Below are 15,426 nucleotides of genomic sequence, written 5' to 3'. Positions count from 1 at the left end.
AAGGATAACGTTGTGCATATGTTTACTTGAGATTTTGGGGAATAAAAATAATTATTGGGGTCAATTGACCGTAACTTGAACGCAAAAGTAATTATGTTTACAAACAAATGATTGCGGCACGGCACATCAACATTCTCAATTGAACAGATACTTTTATAGCAAACCTATGAAACTCAGAACCTAAAAAATAAAAAAATAAAAAAATTATAGTCATTGGCTCATTGCAACTACAACTTTGTTTGCCCTATTTTCAGCTGTTCATGCCACTAAATTCTTGTTGCTTCGGTAGCCATAAAAATGGGAGTCCATAAAAGTTGCTAAAATATGCCAGTAGAGCCCTTAACCCTTTCCCTGACCATCGTCTTAACAAACAGCTCCCCCGCCCTATATGAGGACCGGACCTGAAAAAATTAATCAACACACAGATTTCTCATCAATAATGGCAAAACTAGGTTACTGCATTCAATCAAGAATGGTAACAAAAGATAATTCTCATGTTCTATACAATTGACATTAATGAAGATCTCACCAAGGGGCCACTGGCTACGTAACGAAATCCAATAGACTCCCCATATTCCTTCCAGAAAACAAATTTCTCAGGGACAACATATTCTTTGACCGTCAAATGCAATGGAGTTGGCTGCAACAATTTAAGCAATTTAGAATCGAAGTCTTTATCACAAAATTCTACTGGAGTAACTTAGTCTCATTTGAGGATTGCCTCAGAAACAGTAAAGTGGATCGCTTATGGCAAATAAAAACTAATACAGGTAAACAGGGCCAGATTACAGCCATTCTTCAATTATACGACGTGAATAGACAGCCAAAATTCCAGGGCTAACCCGGTCCAACCTTGGGGACTCATATGAAATGGCACCAGTCTTACAAACTGTAAGTGCATGAAGTACTCAACGCTAAATACATGAAAGCTATGCGTATTAACTAACCTGTAAATATTGTCCAAGTGTCAATATATCAACATCTATAGTCCTTAAATCAGCCATAGCTTGCTTCAACTCGTCGTCTGATTCTCCCAGGCCCAACATTATAGAAGTTTTTGTTATCATCCCCTTCTTGCTTTCTTTTGCATGCTTTAGAACAGATAAGCTCTGCTCATACCTGCATTACCAGATTAAATATAATAATCTCAAGCAGCAGCAGCAGTGAGCACAATTTCAGAATGAGAACCAATCTATGAAAAGCAGATGATGTACTAGGTTAACTACCCTACTATCTAGACATTTACCCCTAAACTGGATTGACGCTCTTAGAAACAGACGGATGATATTCCGTGCTCTAGAAATCTACGGAAGTTCCATATGTGTCATTTTGTCAACTTAAAGAGGCTTAGGTTACAATGAGTGAGAGCACATCCAAAATTTCATAACTACAAAGAGCCACAAAGCAGGTGGACAGATTCTGAGTGGGATGCCTGGACAGGTTTTTCTCCATATCAAGGCTATTGAAAGTGGTTAATGTGGTCTATCACTGAAAACCAACAGTTAAGATACGAGAATATGATCAGATGAATTTGGATTGGTGCAAACATGGGACACTTACAACTCAATCTCACTAATTTTTTCAACTAGAGGTCCCCTAACACTTGCATCCATTGGTTGGACACGGAGAGGGAAGCAAACTTATACAAATCAAGTTTCCAAGTAAAGAGAATTTATAAGTTTCAGAAAGGAAGTGGTATGATTACCATAAGGTGCAGACCTAACTCTTACGGTAGGACCAGTTTGCCCTATAATAAAGAGTTGAGGGACCACTTGAACGAAGAATTTAATTAAGGGACCATTTGAATCGAAAATTCTGTAAAACAATTTTGATTTATCCAAGTTTCTTGTTGACATCATTGAAAAATGCAAACTTCACAATTCACAGATCACATTTCATGTGCAAACTATTGGAATATATGGATTTCAAAGTCACCTCCTTTAAGATCAAACGCCAATTATGTACCATTCACGTTTAAGTTTAACCCAAAACCCGTCTGCCTATCCCCAAGTGAACAAGCTAAGCTACGCTAAGAGGAGAAAGGGTATAGATAAGTAAGCAATGCACATCTTGATATAACTTGATAAGCCTGTTGACTCATCAAAAAGGGAATATCTACAAAACATGACATTCAGTAGCCCCATTTCTGTGTGTGTAAGCATACTACAAGTTTGAGCATTTGTGCCTAAGCATGTGGTGCTTATACACGCACTTGCAGGCATGTGTATAGATTAATGTGGGTTAATGCAAATGTGCTGCTGTGTCTAATATCAAAATTATGGTACACATTAACCCAGAAGAATTCCTTTGGTGTCTAAATTCCCTTTGTTTAAGCTACATGGTGAATGGAAGTGTATAATCTATGCTGCTAGCATAATGGAAATGACACTCCAATTGTATTTATGGTAATTTGTGGGCGAACATAACAAGCATGCCCAAACAACAAGTTAAACGGACAATGGGTGGTGCATGATGCAGATGACAAGTAAGCAAAATATATAACTGAAAGGCTTTGGGGAAAAGAAATAGAAAAAAGAAGAAGAAAAATAAGATAATGGGTAGTGCAGCTGACCCAGCCCGAGGGTCTCTGACAATTCGCTGGAGGCGTTTGACAGTCTCAATGTTGTGAGCAAAGACATCAAGCCCAGAGTAGACCAGAGTGTCTACAGCCGTCAAGTCACCACGAAAGTCAGAAGTTAAACATTCAACCATGATGTCAGGTTTGAGAGTCTGCAAAAGTGCAAAATAAGTTTGTATTAGTTGAATGCATTACAATCAAATCAAGGCTTATGTTGCCAAACAAACAGTGAGTATTGCAAGAGGAGGAAGGTTATGTGTGTATGAGATGATTAGGAAAGATGCAAAGTTAGTTATGGGTGAGAGAATTACCTTGAGGGCTTGGACAGTTAGAGCAAAATGTCGACTTCCACCATCGGGCAGGTCATCACGATCGACACTGGTTAAAACAATATAATCGACACCCCAGCTGACAATGGCGTTAGCAGTGTTGAGAGGTTCCATGGGATCGGGAGGTGGAGGGGTTCGGCTGGTCTTGACGGCACAGAAACGACAGCCACGGGTGCAGGTGTCCCCAAGAAGCATGATAGTGGCAGTGGAAATGCCATCCCCACCTCCATTCCAACATTCCCCGATGTTTGGGCATTGGGCCTCCTCGCACACCGTCTTCAGATTCAAACGGGACAATGACTCCTTGACCTCCTCATACTTGTCTCCTTGTGGGGCTTTCTGCCTTAACCAGTCAGCCTTCTTCACATTGGGGTCTCTCCCCGTGTGCAGGCCCCCCACCACCGCCTCACATCGTAACCTCCTCGACCTCGATTGCACATTCAAGGGTTTTGATGATGATGCTCCTCCTGCTGCTGCAGACATAATCTGGCCTTTTGGAATATCAATTGGGATTGTTGACCAACATGATGAACATTGCACCTGTTGAATCATCATTTTCAATACTTTCTTCTCTTCTCAAGATTTGATTGCAATCCACCACCAATTTCACTTTGAAGGAGCCTCCTTGTTTTCCTGCGTTTGTAATAGTACCTCAAGCTTAAAAACAGAATCTAAACAGCCCATGCATTATACCAAAAAACAGACTAAAACATATTCATATCATGTGGATATAAATAAATAATTAAGCCAGATTCATACAATTTGATAAAATAAAAAAACAGACATAAAACTATGTAATTTTACCCTAAAAACAAACCAACCAGGCTCACAACAAAAATTAACCAAGCATATCATTCAGTAGGTTAATTTCCCAAGCATACCAACAGAATAATATTATCCCCAAGCATGAACTAATACCAACAGAAATTAACCAAAAACAAAGAACTAATGCCTCAGAAATTAAGGGCACATTTGTTAATGTTTTGAGGAGCTGTTTTCCATTTCTGCAAAATGAAAACAATGAAAAATGCGCTCGACGAGCAAGAATTGAAAACACAGAAAACAGAACAACTAAAAGACGTTTTCCTCATTTCTTTAAATAAAATAAAAAACTGAAAACGCGTGATTGAGTTTTGAGAAACACCCCACAACCACATCAAGCCATACAGGACCTGGTTGCAGATTATTTGTGAAAATTCTTTAATTATTGAGGTGTTTCAATTAATCTCTGATCTAGCCATTCTTTACGTTTCGGGTTCTACTAAAATTTGCAAAATGATGGTGTGGTTGTGAGGTTGTTGAGCAGCAGTGTGGTGCAGTAGTTTGACGATGAGCAATTTGACTAGCCGACGATATATTATGGCTCTTCTGTTAAGTGTAGGAGCTGGTGGGAGGGATGGTTGGGTTGAACTTGGGTTAATTACTCTTTAAGAGGCTTACTAGTTTTTGATAATTACATTCATGGTGTCACTCAAATTTTGTTCAAATATTTGATGTCCTAGCATTACTTTTTCGGTAATTATTTCTATGACAATGTGTTTGATTCATTATTCATTAACAGGTCTAAACAAACATACAACAGACTAAAACAAAATCCCCAAATTAATTTCCACAAACCTAAGTCTGTAAAATCAAGTTGAAGTACAGAGCAATTGCAGCTAGAGGACACATACGTACCTGATATTGAGATGAGATGAGAAAGAGAGTTAGCTGAGATGGAGCGGAGAGGCTGAGAAGTTTTGGATGAGAGAGAGTTAGCGTAGCAGGAGGATCGAAGGGATAAAATACAGAGAGATGAGAGAAGCTGACCTGCGTGATATTGAGAGGAGAGAGGCGCGGAGGCGGAGGCCGCTGAGAGACTGAGAGTGAGAGGAGCGAGCGACGAGACGACATAGAAGAGAGAGCACCCTACTTGTAACCTTGTTCCACCTTGAACTTTCCGCCATTTGTTGGGTTGGTACTCTACTACTAGCTATTCCACCCAATGCAGAAATAGTAATTCAGTGAGAAAAAAATAATAATAATAAATAAATTTTCACTTTTAACCACTCTGTTCTGTTTTAGTATGTTAACAATTATTGTTTTGTGAATTAATTTCAGTTTAGTAACCTGAATTACATTTATCCATGCACTCTCAATTTTAACGATTACATATTCTAAGCTTTTCAATTTTTTACAATTCGATTTCGGCTTTAACTTAATCGTCAAAATTTCCTTTAATTGCTTGCGTAGCAAACCTAGGTCCCACCTATTCACTTCTTTCAATATTAGTTGAAGTCAGGCTTGCCACGCAAGTAATTAACGGAAATTTTGACAATGAAGTTAATGCCGGAACCATATTGTAAAAAATTAAAAAGCATAGGATATGTAATCGTTAAAATTGAGAGTGCATAAGTAAACATGCCTTAAGGCCCCGTTTGGTTCACGGAATGAATTTGAGGGGAAATCATTTCCCAAGGGATGTGAAATGGAAAATTCATTTCCTATGTTTGGTAATGCTGGAAAATTAACCGAGAGATATCACTTTATTTCATTTCCCATGTTTGTTTTGAGTAAGAATGGAAAAAAAAGTTTGAATAAAATTTCAATTATACCCATATTAAATCAAATAAAAAAAGAATGCATTTAATGATTTATTGTAATTTTAAATTGTTAATTGGGACAAAATTGTCATGAAAAATGTTTATTTAATATTGGCTCATTTTTCTAAACTTTCCCATGATGAGGGAAAACAAAACCCAAGTTGGGATGATGGCTTCATTTTCCCCCTATTTTCCTATGGGCTAGAAAATGATTTCTCATGCCTGAACTTACCAAACATTGGAAAACAATTGATTTCCCATCCCCAAGTCTCATTTCTCATGAACCAAACGTGGCCTAAGGGTAAGAGTTGGGCTCGTTTGGTACGTCGGACTGTACTGACTAATTTTTGTCGAATAGTATTAATATGTTCCGGAGAGTACTGACTATTTATCCATAATATTATAAGGCGTTTGGTGCTATTTCGGATAAATAGTCTGACTAAGTTATACTGTGTTTGGTGATATTCCGGATAACATCAGATCAGACTATTTTTAAAATAAAAAAAATTCTTTGATAATTTTAATGGAAATTAAGATTCATATGACAAGATTTGTTTTTCAATTGTTTTTGCCAAGATTTTTTGTTCATATAACCCATTATCATAATTGTAGTATCTCATAAAAATTCCCAACATACTCGCATACATTAATAAAAACAGTACCAAATAATGTATAATTCAAAGTAATCACATACTAAGGTGATAAAAGCAAAAAGGAAAGTTGTTCATAAACCAAACTACATCAAAGAGTGAATCACAGCTCCCTCGCCCCAAGTAAGATAAGAACAAATGCTTTTCACATAGCACCATCCAATGTCAGGAATGTTCTCTCATCACTTGCTTTCTCCAAAATTAGCCATAGTGCCTTAATTTGGTCATTAATAGACAAGTCCATCTTTGCCAATTCAGCAGCAATGTCAGGTCTTGGTTCTGATCCTTTCACCAAACTATTAGTTATAGTTTTCAATTGGTCAATAGACTTAGAAATCATCTCACCAAATGCTTTAGCCATTTCCTTTTGAATATCAGTATCTGCATTTCGTTTTCGATGTCGACTACTTGAGCTAGCTGAGTTTTGTTGATTTGATCTTGGCAAAGAGGTAGAATGATCTGGTTCAACCTCAACTTCCTCATCATCATCATTGACATCAATGTGATGCACAGGCTCATTCATCATTTCAGTGGGAGTTGCAGACCCTCTACCAGTTGCTCGGTCCTTCCCAAATATATTCTTCAACCTATCATATATTAGACATTGTTTCCCCCTCCAACCATCAGCATCCTTGTTATGCTGCATCAAAATGAAAAAAATAAGAAATAAAAATATAAGAATTACATATTACTTAACAAGTGTACTAACCTGCACATAAGTGTCCATGCTTCATCGATGTCAACCTCAATGCATTTCAAAGAATCATTCCAAGCAAAACCACTTTTGTTAATCATGTCAAATATTATCCCATACAATTTTTTCCAAAATCTCATCTTGGACTCAATATGTGGGACTACCCTTAAATCAGTATTGGAAAATTTCTCAGCCAATGATTTTTCAATTTGGATCATTGTTCCAGATTTAAAGGAACCATTATCACATCGTAAACCTTGGTTGACTACATCCTCAAGTATGGTCAACAATGCTTCTTCCTCATGTGCTTTCCACACCCTTCTACTTCCTTTTGATTGACTAGATTGTCCACTCTCCATTCCTATAGCTAATATAGACAATATAATTTGCATACATATAATTAAGAAAAAAAAGTTGGAAGATCAAATAAAGTAAATACTAATTATCAAAACAAATAGTCTATTACAAGCACATCCAAATAGTATACTATAAGAAAATATAAATAAATTATATGAACTACAACTTAATGTCTGTTCCTATTCCACTCATCATACATTTGCATAGCCAGATTATTCCTCCATGCAGTCCATTGATCTGAAGGTTCAATAGTGCCAAGTACATCACCATCTTGGTTAGTTTCCCCATTTTCAGTACCATTCAATTCATTCTCCAATGGATCGACAGCCATCTCGCCACGAATAAGATTATGTAATAGGCAACAAGCTGTAATGATTTTACATTGTGTCTCAATTGGGAAAAATGTTGGACTTCGCAAGATACCCCAACGCATCTTAAGAAGTCCAAAACACCTTTCAATCACATTTCTTGCAGCAGCATGCTTCATATTGAAATACTCTTCATGATTATTAGGTGCCCTTCTATTCCTCCATTCAGATAAATGATATCTTGTACCCCTGTAAGGAGCCAAATATCCTTGACCATTTGTGTACCCTCCATCCACAAGATAATAACATCCTAACAATTAAACAAATATTATGTACCTTACCAAAAAGATAATCAAGCTTAATATTACCATAATGAAACACAAAAATCTAATATTACCTGTAGGAACTCTTAATCCTGTTGGTCTACTAATTGCATCTCGTAACACCCTAGAATCTGATGCAGATCCTTCCCAACCAGGGAAAAAAAATATAAATTTCATGTCAAGAGTACAAACTCCTAATACATTGGTTGCAATCTCCCCGTTTCGTGTTCGATATCTTGGTTTATTTTGTTCAGGGACACGAACCCTAATATAAGTCCCATCCAACGCCCCCAAGCATTTCTACGCAATTAAAAAAAATAAGGTACCTTAGAAACTTAAAATATAAATATAATAATAAAATTGGCCAATCTTAATTTCATTTCATAGTACCTTAAACCATCTCCATCTATTATCGGTGCAATTATCAAGTATGGTTTCCGGCACCTTCAAAAGTCTACCTTGTAATCTTATCACTCCATCCAAGATTGAATTGAAGTACCTACTAATAGTCTCCCCCGATCGCTTAAATCTACTACTCATTGTACGATTCTTCACATGATGTGCGAGTGTATGTAAAAACATACACACTTGCTCTTCAATGGTTACTGAACCATTTGTTCTCACTCTCCCATCATCATGGACTAATTGACATAAATAATGAAAAGTTCTCCTATCCATCCTAATTTGGTTCACACATTGTACGTCATCAATTCCTATAATGCTATCTAAATAATTTGACCGAGTTGCAATCCTGAAAAATCTTTGACTCCTAATGGCATTCCCTTGTTGGCGTCGTTGTTCCAAATTGTAGTTTGTCATGAACCACATCATACACCAAACCATGATATGCAAGAACCACAATCTAATAATAAAGTATGCCACAATCTTTCTTTCATCCATATCTAGGCATAATATAGAGGAAATTTTTTCAGTAAAAGTAATATAAATAACCATGCATTAATTTTAGCAATATAAATAATCATGCATTACACAAGACTACATGTAAAATTAGAATAATACAACAATAAGTAGAATTCTACACATGACAGAAGACTACAAAATACCATCCCGCTTGCATATATAGAAATATATGTGGTTTAACTATAGTACTGTTTTTATTAGAATTGTACTGTGAATATTGATATGCATATATCTGTACTAGACATCAAAGTTTCCATGTACAACAAGAAGGAGAAAGTAGCAGGAGAACAAAAGCAATAAAAGGTTCATATATTATTATGTACTTCGAGTTTTATTTATTTTATTTTTTTTGGGTTGGGTAAATCACAGGATGAAGGGACATATGCCTTAAGGTGGTGGGAAGATTGAAGATAGAATCAATATAAGGGTCAAAGTCTTTGGGAAAAAATATCAGTGGAATTTGATCACTTTCCAAGTGCCTGTTCAGATAAAGATAAAGCATTGCTGTCTCTGAGACTCTACAATTCATTCATTAATCCCATGTCCAATGTTTCTTATTTGTAAAACAGGTCATTTTACGATTTAGCTTTCATTCATGTAAGTAAGCATAACCTAATTTCACAAACGAAAAATACATAATCTAATTTCCATAAAAATTTAATTAAAAAATTGAAATATATAAAGAATAGAGAAGAAGCATATTGGAGAGAGTATGAAAGAGAGAGAGAGTGTGTGAGAGATGAATACCTGGAGAAGAGTGAAGAAAATAACCTGTGGAAAAGATAGCAGAGAAGAACCCTAGGGAGAAGAAGATGAAAAGAGCATCTGATTTTTTTTGTAGAACGCGTGCTTAGCTGTATAATTAAGCGTGTATTATATAAACCGGGGTGTGTGGGTTGTATTAGTTAGTCAGGTAAGAAGAGTATTAAAAGCCCAACCCGTATAAAATAGTCGGGTAATTAAATAATACAAGTTGACACCAAACACCTGACATGAATTATTCACTCCTATCCAGAGTCTAATACGGTGTACCAAACGAGCCCTCAGGGTACTAAATCGAAATTAACCTTCTTCTTTTTTCTTGGTCGAAGGAATGAAGCTTTTTTTATCATTTATTTATAAGATTGGGGGGACAAACCCCAAAAAAAAACAACAACTAACTAGTACAGATCAAGCGATGCCTAACAACTCCTAAAAAATCATCCTCGAAGGAATGAAGCTTTCATTACCTTAGAAAGTTACAATCAAGCCCAATACAACAAACAGAACAATAAAACAAAACCACAACCAAACAAAATAAAAGTCCAACCATAATACACATAATTTAGGCCCAACACAACCAAAAACCCCCAACAACACATAAACCCTAAAATCACACCCAAGTACTAAGCAGCTGCCACTACCACCCGATATGTCGTCGCCACCAGTAGAAAGGTCCATGAGAACCGACAAAGGAGATCTGAAGAGCGTGGATTCAGGAAAGCAAGCCACCACCATGCATCAAGCTCAAACGATCCATGGATTGGTCGAAATTGTCCATTGTTTTGTTTTATTTACTTAAACTGCTTTTTCAACAACACCTGTCTTTTCTTTTTGCTCCGCCAGAGTTTATTATAAGGGAGATTTAGGTCTTATTTGGGAAGTGCTTTTGGAGCAGCGAAAAGCGCTTCTAAATGGGTAAAAGCACTTATGCCTTTTTAAAATGGTGTTTGGCAAAAATTGCAAAAGCACTTTGGGTGAGATCCAAAAGCACTTGGAGTGGTTTTGGAAGAAGCACTTGAGAGGTGCTTCTTCTTAAAAGCGCTGCAGGACAAAAACAAGGGAAGCACTTGGCTTCCTTTAATGAAACTTTTAAAATGCCGAAAAAACTCATATTTAATTTTTTTTAATGCCAAAATACCTTCTTCTTTTTTTTTTTCCTCTCTCTTTTTCTCTCATATTAAAATCAAAACACTACCTGCAAAAAAGCCAACAGACGCCAAAACACCCACGGAAACCTTTAAGCTTATATTAATCCATCACTATCTTTACATTTCACAACTTTTTTAAGTGGTGTTTTTATTTTGGGATCCTATGAATTTTTATTTCCTATGTTTGTTATAATATTTTGGGAAAGCACTTTTAAATGTGACATCCAAACGATAAACTGTTTCTTTGTAGAAGCGCTTATGTCATAAGTGCTATTGGCATAAACGCTACTGACATAAGTGTTTCGAGAAGAAGTACTCCCAAACGAGCCCTTAGAATCAGACGTGGGCTAGAAGATGGCATCTTGTCCAGGCAGAAAATAAACGCTTGATATAACAAAACGTCCGTCGACTTGTAAATCACCACGGTATATTACTCCCATCTTCATAGATATCAGAAATTTAGGGTGGTGTTTGGTATCCTATTCAAATAGGAAACTCAAAAATGAATACCATTAATTTTCAGCTATAAATCAAATATTATCCTGTTTAACAATAAAGTTAATAATACACATTTTATGTGACAGAATCTGGGCTGATGCTGCAACCAAAATTTTTAAGTCTACATGATCCAGAAATGAAACAGATTACGCTTATATGGGCAGAATTTTTATCTGTGCCAAAACTCTTGGATATGGAGCACGTGAGAAGGAGAGAGCCCTAGCCAGATTCATCTGAATCTGAAGCATCAACCATCTTTTCCAAGGAATCCATATCGCCTGCTTCAGAGATCGCATGTATCCGTAATTTGTCTGCATCTTCACTGGCATAAGAGAAAAGAAGAAGAATTAACCAAGAGCACCGAAAACATTGATCTTAAAGTTTCGTTCTGATCACAATGGCTTGGCCATTTCTTTTTCCTCATTCTTTTACAAAAATTAAATAAGAACTGAAAATTAGGATAGAGGCCTACTCAGTAACACCAAATATTTCTTTGACAATTAAGGAGCTATCCCTCGAACAGAACTCTGGCAGCTGCCAAAATTTTCCATGAAGATTATTAACATATTGAAGGTAAATGATTCACAAAATAACCAAGATAATAACCAAGATGAAACAAGGCAAGAACTAATCATAAAATGACAAAAAAAATCAATGAAATTTTAGTGATGATATGCAGATTTCTCAACCCAAAAAAAAAAGGGAAAAAAAAAAGAAGGAAAAGCCATTCTATACACTTGCGTAAAAACTCAGAATCTATTGAGGTTATGGCACCAAAATGACATCTATTTGTTGAAGTTGGCTCACCATAGATGCGGAGGAGAAGGGAAACCAAAAGGGCTGCAAGGGAGCAGCGGGACAAGGAGAAGAGATCGCAAGGAGGTGCAGCAATAGAGTAGGCGACCGGTTGGTGTGGCCACACGACCGGTCGTTTTCGTCCAGGGAGCTCCAGTTTTGGCCTTGGCGTCTTTGTTATTTTGGAGTTTTCTAGTCTAATTTAATAAGGTTTTATAGTTTCTTATTCCCATTATAAATAGGACTTTTAGGGCTAGGTTAATTTTGAAGCGAGACACAAGAGAATTCAAGAGGGAATTCTAGGATGTTTACAAGGGCATCAAGGGTTTTAACAAGGATGGGAGAAAAGAGAGCTAGAGTTCTTGTGAGAGCTAAGGGGGTTCAAGTTGTAACCAAAGTTGTTCTTACATACTAGTGAATTTCTTGGGTGGATCACCCAGAGAACGTAGGCACAGGGCCGAACCTCTATAAATCTTTGTGTTCTTGTTTGTTTGCTTTACTCTCTTTGTGGTGTGTGTGTGTGTTTTATTCTAAAGGGGTTTGTGTGTGTGCCGTCACATATTCCATGAACAACAAGGTCTTGGAGTATTTTTGCACAACACTATTTTCGTGCTCACAATTCATAAACTTAACCACCTCAGTACAAAAATGTTTTGGGGACCCAATTAGATAATTTAACCAATGGGGTTCAGACCGTAACCCTCACATGTGTAGCAAACATGTTTGACCATTCCCAGCAAAAATGAATTCGCGGCAGGAAAAAATTCTAGCATCCAGTGGGTACATACTGAGACCGCCCTCATCACAACAAACTGATCATGCGACCAGCATGTGAAATGGGGAAGGTGAGAAGGTTATTTTGTATAGAAGAATTTCTCCAGCGTAGCGCAACTGGTAAGAACTTGTTTGGGAACTTAAATAAAATAAGTGAAATATTTTTTCTTATCATGCGGTAGTTTTTGACCATGTCTAACTGAACAAAATAATTGGAAAAATTACCACAAAATGGGAATATGTGTATCGTGTGACTTTATGCGAGAAGAATAGAATTTTAATGACAAAAAAAAAAAAAAAAAGGGGGAGGAAAACTGAAACATACAAGGAGTTGATCAGAGTCATTTTTTTGATTCTTCAGTCCCTTACCTCTGACAGATAGAAAACCTTTCCAAAAAGGGCTTGAACAGCTAGTTTTCTCTTGAAACCCCTTTCAGTGTAGCCTGAAATATCCATTACAACTGGGCCTGGAAGTCGCAAACAAGTAGTCAGCATCTGATAGCACAGTTTTGGAAAGCACTTTTCTAACTTCTCAATGATATAAGTTCGTTAAATGGTAAAGCAACCAATTAGTATAGCAGAAAGAGTGCTCATTCTAAACGCACTAGAAGCATCCATCTTTTGTAACTCACATGTTTAATGATAAGGGGGTATCAAAAGATTAGTGTAGAAGAAAGAGTGCACATTCTAAGCGTACTAACTCACATGTGGGAGGAAGTGGTATAGTCCTCAGCATATTATTTAATTTTCCACGGAAAATGAAATGTTTTGTAATTAGACCATACAAGTAATGAGAGCAGTTGTTTGATGAGTTAGTTACCTTTGTCTCGTACAATTCTTCTTGAAATTTCATTCAGAATTTCAGCAACCTGAGAGTCATCGAACATGGAAGCTTTTCTGAGCTGAATTAAGTTGGAAACCACGTCTGGGTTGAACGGTTTTTCATTCAAAGTATAGCGAATGTACTTTCGAAAAATATCCTCCATGCCAAAACCAGTCTGAAAAATTGATTACCAGCTGTTAACAAGCTCAAAATGGGAAAAGTTTACATGCAAGCACACACAACACAAATGAAATTGTTAGAAGGAGACAGTAATCATTGAATAGTTTGGAGACAATTTATAAATGTAAGAAAAGCCATATAGCTGCACTGATAAGGTTGCTCCAGGAAAACCAATCCAATTGAACAAACTAATGATTTTGAAAACGACCCCATGTCAACAATAAGCCAACAAACAGCTACTTGGTTCAGCAGAGTTGACAATAGTGTAAACATGATAAGGCAAATTATGACATTAATGGTGTAGAGTACTAGTAATTTTTACAAATTACAATCCCATGAAGAGACCAGCATCTGAATTGGTCATGTATAAGTAGAAATGTCACCTTCTGCACAAGTTGGTTCAAAGCATCGGGTTTGGGTTGATCTGCGCCACTTTGAAACAAGTCGTCTATTGATTTACATAGCATAGCATTTTTATTGACCTGTTACAAGACAATTAATAAAGTCAAGCGAAACTAAATACTATTAGTTCCTAAACCATAAACCCTAAACCAAATGAAGGGAAAAGAAATAGGAAGAAGAAGAATAGGGGGAAGAGAGAGAGGAGCAGACCAGTCTCTTGCGTTTTTGTCGAGGGGAAGAAAACTTTTTAACGGTCTTGACAAAGGCAACGACGAAAGTGAGACCGGCATAGGCCAGAGGAAGAGCCAGAATCCAAGGGAGAGAGCTGGTGCCCACTCTGGGTCCAGGAATGGCCTGTGATACGGAGCCCGTGAACTCCACGAGGTCCAAGGCTTTCTCCTGAATCCATGGCAGATCCTCTTCCACCTCTTCAACTGCTTCTTCTTCTTTACTGGTTTTGTTAACACTGGAATTCGAACCCGAATTACTCTTCGCCGCCGCTGATAGAACGCATAAGGGTCTGCGTGCTCTGAGTGTCAGACTGAGAGGTCTGAACGTAATTGTGACACGACGAGTATTATAAGAAGGAAATACGAATGGGGAACTCTTTGAGGGGCCGCGGGGAAGAAGCACTTGCAGTTGGGAAGAAAAGCAAGTCGCGGAAGCGAAAGCCATGAGCCACTCTTCTCCTCACTTCGCTTATTCAATTATGCTGCCTACAACCCTTATTATTTCGGAAAATTATAATTTTAAAGTGATTTTTCATATTGGTAGTTTTTATTTTTACAATGCAAAACCACTGTAAACCGTCTTTTTTTTTTTTTTTTGGGCAACTATTACAAAGAGAGGCTGAAAATAGTTGGGGTCACATGTTTCAAAAAAAAAAACTAAACACAAACATCCCGGAAACAAAAAAACCAACGACTAAGCAAAATTTTATATCCAAATTTTGAATGGGTAGTTTAGTAAATACTCAATAAAATAAAAAATAAAACTAAAAAGTAACCCACAAAAACCGGCCCTTTTCAAGATAAAAAAAAATTCAAATAAAAAAGCAACCCCACAAAACTCACCCCCATTGTAGGAAAGTGATGCAGCACGAAGTGTAAACTAGAAAAGAATCCGTGTGTACCTTGAAATCCACAAAGAGAGAGAGACACTCTCAAAGAGAGATTTAGTTTATATTGAAGTTGAAATTTAGAATATGCACGAACGGTAGATGATGCACAAGCCACAAGCCACCCTTAATATAGCTATAGATGATGCACGAACGATAGGAAAGTGCATATATGAATTAGACTA

General features: G+C 37.0%; 3 protein-coding genes across 4 annotated transcripts; all 3 read right to left on the bottom strand.

Annotated features, from left to right (window-relative positions):
* Positions 1-39: 39 nt before the first annotated feature.
* LOC117615618 (lipoyl synthase 1, chloroplastic) lies at positions 40-4,872 on the bottom strand. Its single transcript, XM_034344729.1, has 7 exons — positions 4,717-4,872; positions 4,585-4,636; positions 2,890-3,540; positions 2,573-2,730; positions 948-1,119; positions 530-640; positions 40-401 (listed from the first exon to the last, which is right to left on the bottom strand). The coding sequence occupies exons 3-7, from the start codon at positions 3,460-3,462 to the stop codon at positions 318-320; spliced, it is 1,098 nt and encodes a 365-aa protein (XP_034200620.1). The 5' UTR covers positions 3,463-3,540; positions 4,585-4,636; positions 4,717-4,872; the 3' UTR covers positions 40-317.
* A 2,484-nt stretch (positions 4,873-7,356) lies between these two features.
* Positions 7,357-8,361, bottom strand: LOC117617825 (protein ALP1-like). Its single transcript, XM_034347397.1, has 3 exons — positions 8,212-8,361; positions 7,896-8,121; positions 7,357-7,808 (listed from the first exon to the last, which is right to left on the bottom strand). The coding sequence occupies exons 1-3, from the start codon at positions 8,359-8,361 to the stop codon at positions 7,357-7,359; spliced, it is 828 nt and encodes a 275-aa protein (XP_034203288.1).
* Positions 8,362-11,120: 2,759 nt separating this feature from the next.
* LOC117616537 lies at positions 11,121-14,867 on the bottom strand. Of its 2 annotated transcripts, XM_034345878.1 has the most exons (6): positions 14,335-14,867; positions 14,106-14,204; positions 13,540-13,717; positions 13,089-13,186; positions 11,623-11,684; positions 11,121-11,472 (listed from the first exon to the last, which is right to left on the bottom strand). In XM_034345878.1, exons 1-6 carry the CDS (start codon positions 14,797-14,799, stop codon positions 11,370-11,372), a joined length of 1,005 nt encoding a protein of 334 aa, XP_034201769.1. In that variant the 5' UTR covers positions 14,800-14,867; the 3' UTR covers positions 11,121-11,369. The 2 variants fall into 2 exon arrangements, with proteins under 2 accessions (XP_034201769.1, XP_034201770.1); XM_034345879.1 differs by lacking the exon at positions 11,623-11,684 and having other exon boundaries at positions 11,364-11,472; positions 14,335-14,841.
* Positions 14,868-15,426: the final 559 nt, after the last annotated feature.

Source organism: Prunus dulcis, chromosome 1 (assembly GCF_902201215.1).
Source record: "Prunus dulcis chromosome 1, ALMONDv2, whole genome shotgun sequence".
In the NCBI taxonomy this organism is placed as follows: domain Eukaryota; kingdom Viridiplantae; phylum Streptophyta; class Magnoliopsida; order Rosales; family Rosaceae; genus Prunus; species Prunus dulcis.
This window is presented reverse-complemented; position numbering and strand designations above follow the sequence as displayed.

Excerpts from the sequence above, each read along its gene's own strand:
- LOC117615618 (XM_034344729.1), bottom strand. The coding sequence starts at position 3,462 with ATGATGATTCAACAGGTGCAATGTTCATCATGTTGGTCAACAATCCCA. Across the intron at positions 2,731-2,889 it reads TAACTGTCCAAGCCCTCAAG|ACTCTCAAACCTGACATCAT; the intron begins GTAATTCTCTCA and ends GCACTTTTGCAG. Across the intron at positions 641-947 it reads CACTTGGACAATATTTACAG|CCAACTCCATTGCATTTGAC; the intron begins GTTAGTTAATAC and ends AAATTGTTGCAG.
- LOC117617825 (XM_034347397.1), bottom strand. The coding sequence starts at position 8,361 with ATGAGTAGTAGATTTAAGCGATCGGGGGAGACTATTAGTAGGTACTTC. Across the intron at positions 8,122-8,211 it reads ATAGATGGAGATGGTTTAAG|AAATGCTTGGGGGCGTTGGA; the intron begins GTACTATGAAAT and ends TTAATTGCGTAG. Across the intron at positions 7,809-7,895 it reads AGGATTAAGAGTTCCTACAG|GATGTTATTATCTTGTGGAT; the intron begins GTAATATTAGAT and ends TTTAATTGTTAG.
- LOC117616537 (XM_034345878.1), bottom strand. The coding sequence starts at position 14,799 with ATGGCTTTCGCTTCCGCGACTTGCTTTTCTTCCCAACTGCAAGTGCTT. Across the intron at positions 11,685-13,088 it reads AGGTTTTCTATCTGTCAGAG|CTGCCAGAGTTCTGTTCGAG; the intron begins GTAAGGGACTGA and ends AAATTTTGGCAG. Across the intron at positions 11,473-11,622 it reads GAAATATTTGGTGTTACTGA|TGAAGATGCAGACAAATTAC; the intron begins GTAGGCCTCTAT and ends CTCTTATGCCAG.